Source organism: Argiope bruennichi, chromosome 10 (assembly GCF_947563725.1).
Source record: "Argiope bruennichi chromosome 10, qqArgBrue1.1, whole genome shotgun sequence".
In the NCBI taxonomy this organism is placed as follows: domain Eukaryota; kingdom Metazoa; phylum Arthropoda; class Arachnida; order Araneae; family Araneidae; genus Argiope; species Argiope bruennichi.
Window position 1 is genome coordinate 115,295,494 of NC_079160.1, and position 2,210 is coordinate 115,297,703.

The 2,210-nt window shown below is 35.0% G+C and overlaps 1 protein-coding gene across 1 annotated transcript; it reads left to right on the forward strand.

Moving 5' to 3' along the window:
- Nucleotides 1–1,388: 1,388 nt before the first annotated feature.
- Nucleotides 1,389–1,976, forward strand: LOC129987745 (uncharacterized). Its single transcript, XM_056095687.1, has one exon. The coding sequence runs from the start codon at nt 1,389–1,391 to the stop codon at nt 1,974–1,976; it is 588 nt and encodes a 195-aa protein (XP_055951662.1).
- The last annotated feature ends 234 nt before the right edge of the window (nt 1,977–2,210 follow it).

The window sequence follows — 2,210 nt, forward strand, 5'->3', positions numbered from 1 at the left end:
AATGTTTGATGTACTCCAATAAATTGCGTTACAAATGTGTATTTTGAGTCTTTTCAGCATTTTTTTGTTGTACAGTACCATCTATCGGTGTTTCCGGAATTATTTTTTTTTTCGTGTAATCTGTCTTGAATAGTAAGCTCAACAATTTTGGAGCCTTTACACTTAATAGTTCGCTGTATAGAAAGTGCAGAGTAGGGGTGTTTTAATTTTGATCACTTTGCATATATAACACTGTTATATGAAATATACCAAAAGCATATAATTTTGATTGAAAAGGTAGATTTACAAACAAAATTTGAATTCTCTTAAATAACTTTTTTTTCTATAATCTTGCATTTTCTGCAAACATTTTTTTAACAACTATATTTTGAAAATGCATCTTCATCAATGTATATAAGGGTAGGTATTTCTCCTTATAGAGAAAGGATAATTTCAAAGAGAAAATGCTTTATACTGAATGGGATCGATACCCTCCTTGCATCACTCCAATTCATCAATTATTTGCCGGAAGCAACATGAATTATTGAGAAAAACCTTCCTAAGAGCTGCTTTATCTATCAAGTTCTTTTACGAAGTGGTATTCCAAGCCCTCCAACCCTCTCTTACTTCTCACCCTTCCTATGGTTTGCAATCGAGAATGGCAAGTTCCACACAGTCGTTTGTGAATTCAAATAGTTGAATCCACACAGTCATTTGTGGAAGAAAAATATTTGAATCCACACAGCTATTCAGCTGAATCACTAATGAAAATAAGTGGTTCCACACAGTGCTTCACCAACGAACGATATTTTCAGAAACAAGTAACATGGTTCAGTTGATTCATTTAGATGATCCGTTCGTGTCGACGTTTCGTTCACGAAAGAACAATCTCTATTAGTGTTGTGATACAACTCAGCATATATTTTTGAAAGATATAACGGTCTTTTGTTTATAAAAAAGCGAAGTTGCGTTTAAAAATACTTTATGGTGGATTTTGTTTTTGCATCTTACTCTCAAGTTTAGACAAGTTTTTATTTGTTTCTCCTCATATTTCTACTCTGCTAAATTCATTTTGTCCGAGGTAAGATTGTTCCTTTATATTTTGTGAATTTTTTCTTCATTGCAAGCTGAGTCGCACATTTGTATCAGTGCAAGACTTTAGTGATGAGTCCTTTCAATTGAATTCTGAAACTCTCGCCTTCAACACGATGCCTCAAATTACTGACATTTATTTTTTGAATGAAAAACCTGCCAAGGACCTTGTGCTAAATTTAGGTCAGAAACATTACGAGGAAATAAACGTTATTTTTTCTAATGCGAATGCTTCTTCTCAAATACCGCGCACAAACCCCATTCTGATGCAAACTTTCATAAAGCAAAATATCGACAGACACTCAAATATCATGAACATGAGATTTACCCGGCAAGGGAAACTAATTTTTACTACAAAGGATCCGGGATGCGCAAAACAACTTCTTAGCTTAGAGCAGATTAACGATACTAAGGTTACTTCAAACGTTATTTGGGAAGGAGTTACTTCTAGATTTCTGCTTATTGATATGCCCACATGTGTTCCACTCAAAGAAGTTGCAGATGAACTGCGACAGTTTAATGATATTGAAATCAGAGAGATGAGACGTTTTGTCAAACAAAATTCGACACAACAAACTTCTCCAATTCTCGTAACAATTCTGGGTACTTCTGTTCCAGATTCAGTTAAACTTTGGCTTACAATCCAGAAAATTCGACCTTTTATCGATCGGCCTAGACAGTGTTCAAAATGTTACAGTTTCCTACACCCATCTAGGATATGTTCGAAAGACCAAGTTTGCCAATTATGTGGAACAGAACACGTTGGAAATTGTCAAAACCCAGTTAAATGCATTAATTGTCAAGGTTCTCATGCAGCAACATCTAAAGCATGTCCCTTGTACGTCAAGGAACAACAAATTTTGGATCTAAAATGTCGTAACCACCTCACTACGGGGGAAGCATGACGCATATTTAATGCATCTTCTAATACAACTTATGCGACTGTTACTAGATTGAACACGGAACCCATTGACTTTGAAAAATCTTTAAACGACAAAATGGAATCCATCATCCAAAACATCAACAAAAAGATGGAACAACACTTCAACGACAAAATGGAATCCCTCATCCAAAACATCAACAAAAAGATGGAGCAACATTTCAATGCTCTATTGGAAATATTTCAAAAGACGGTCGAG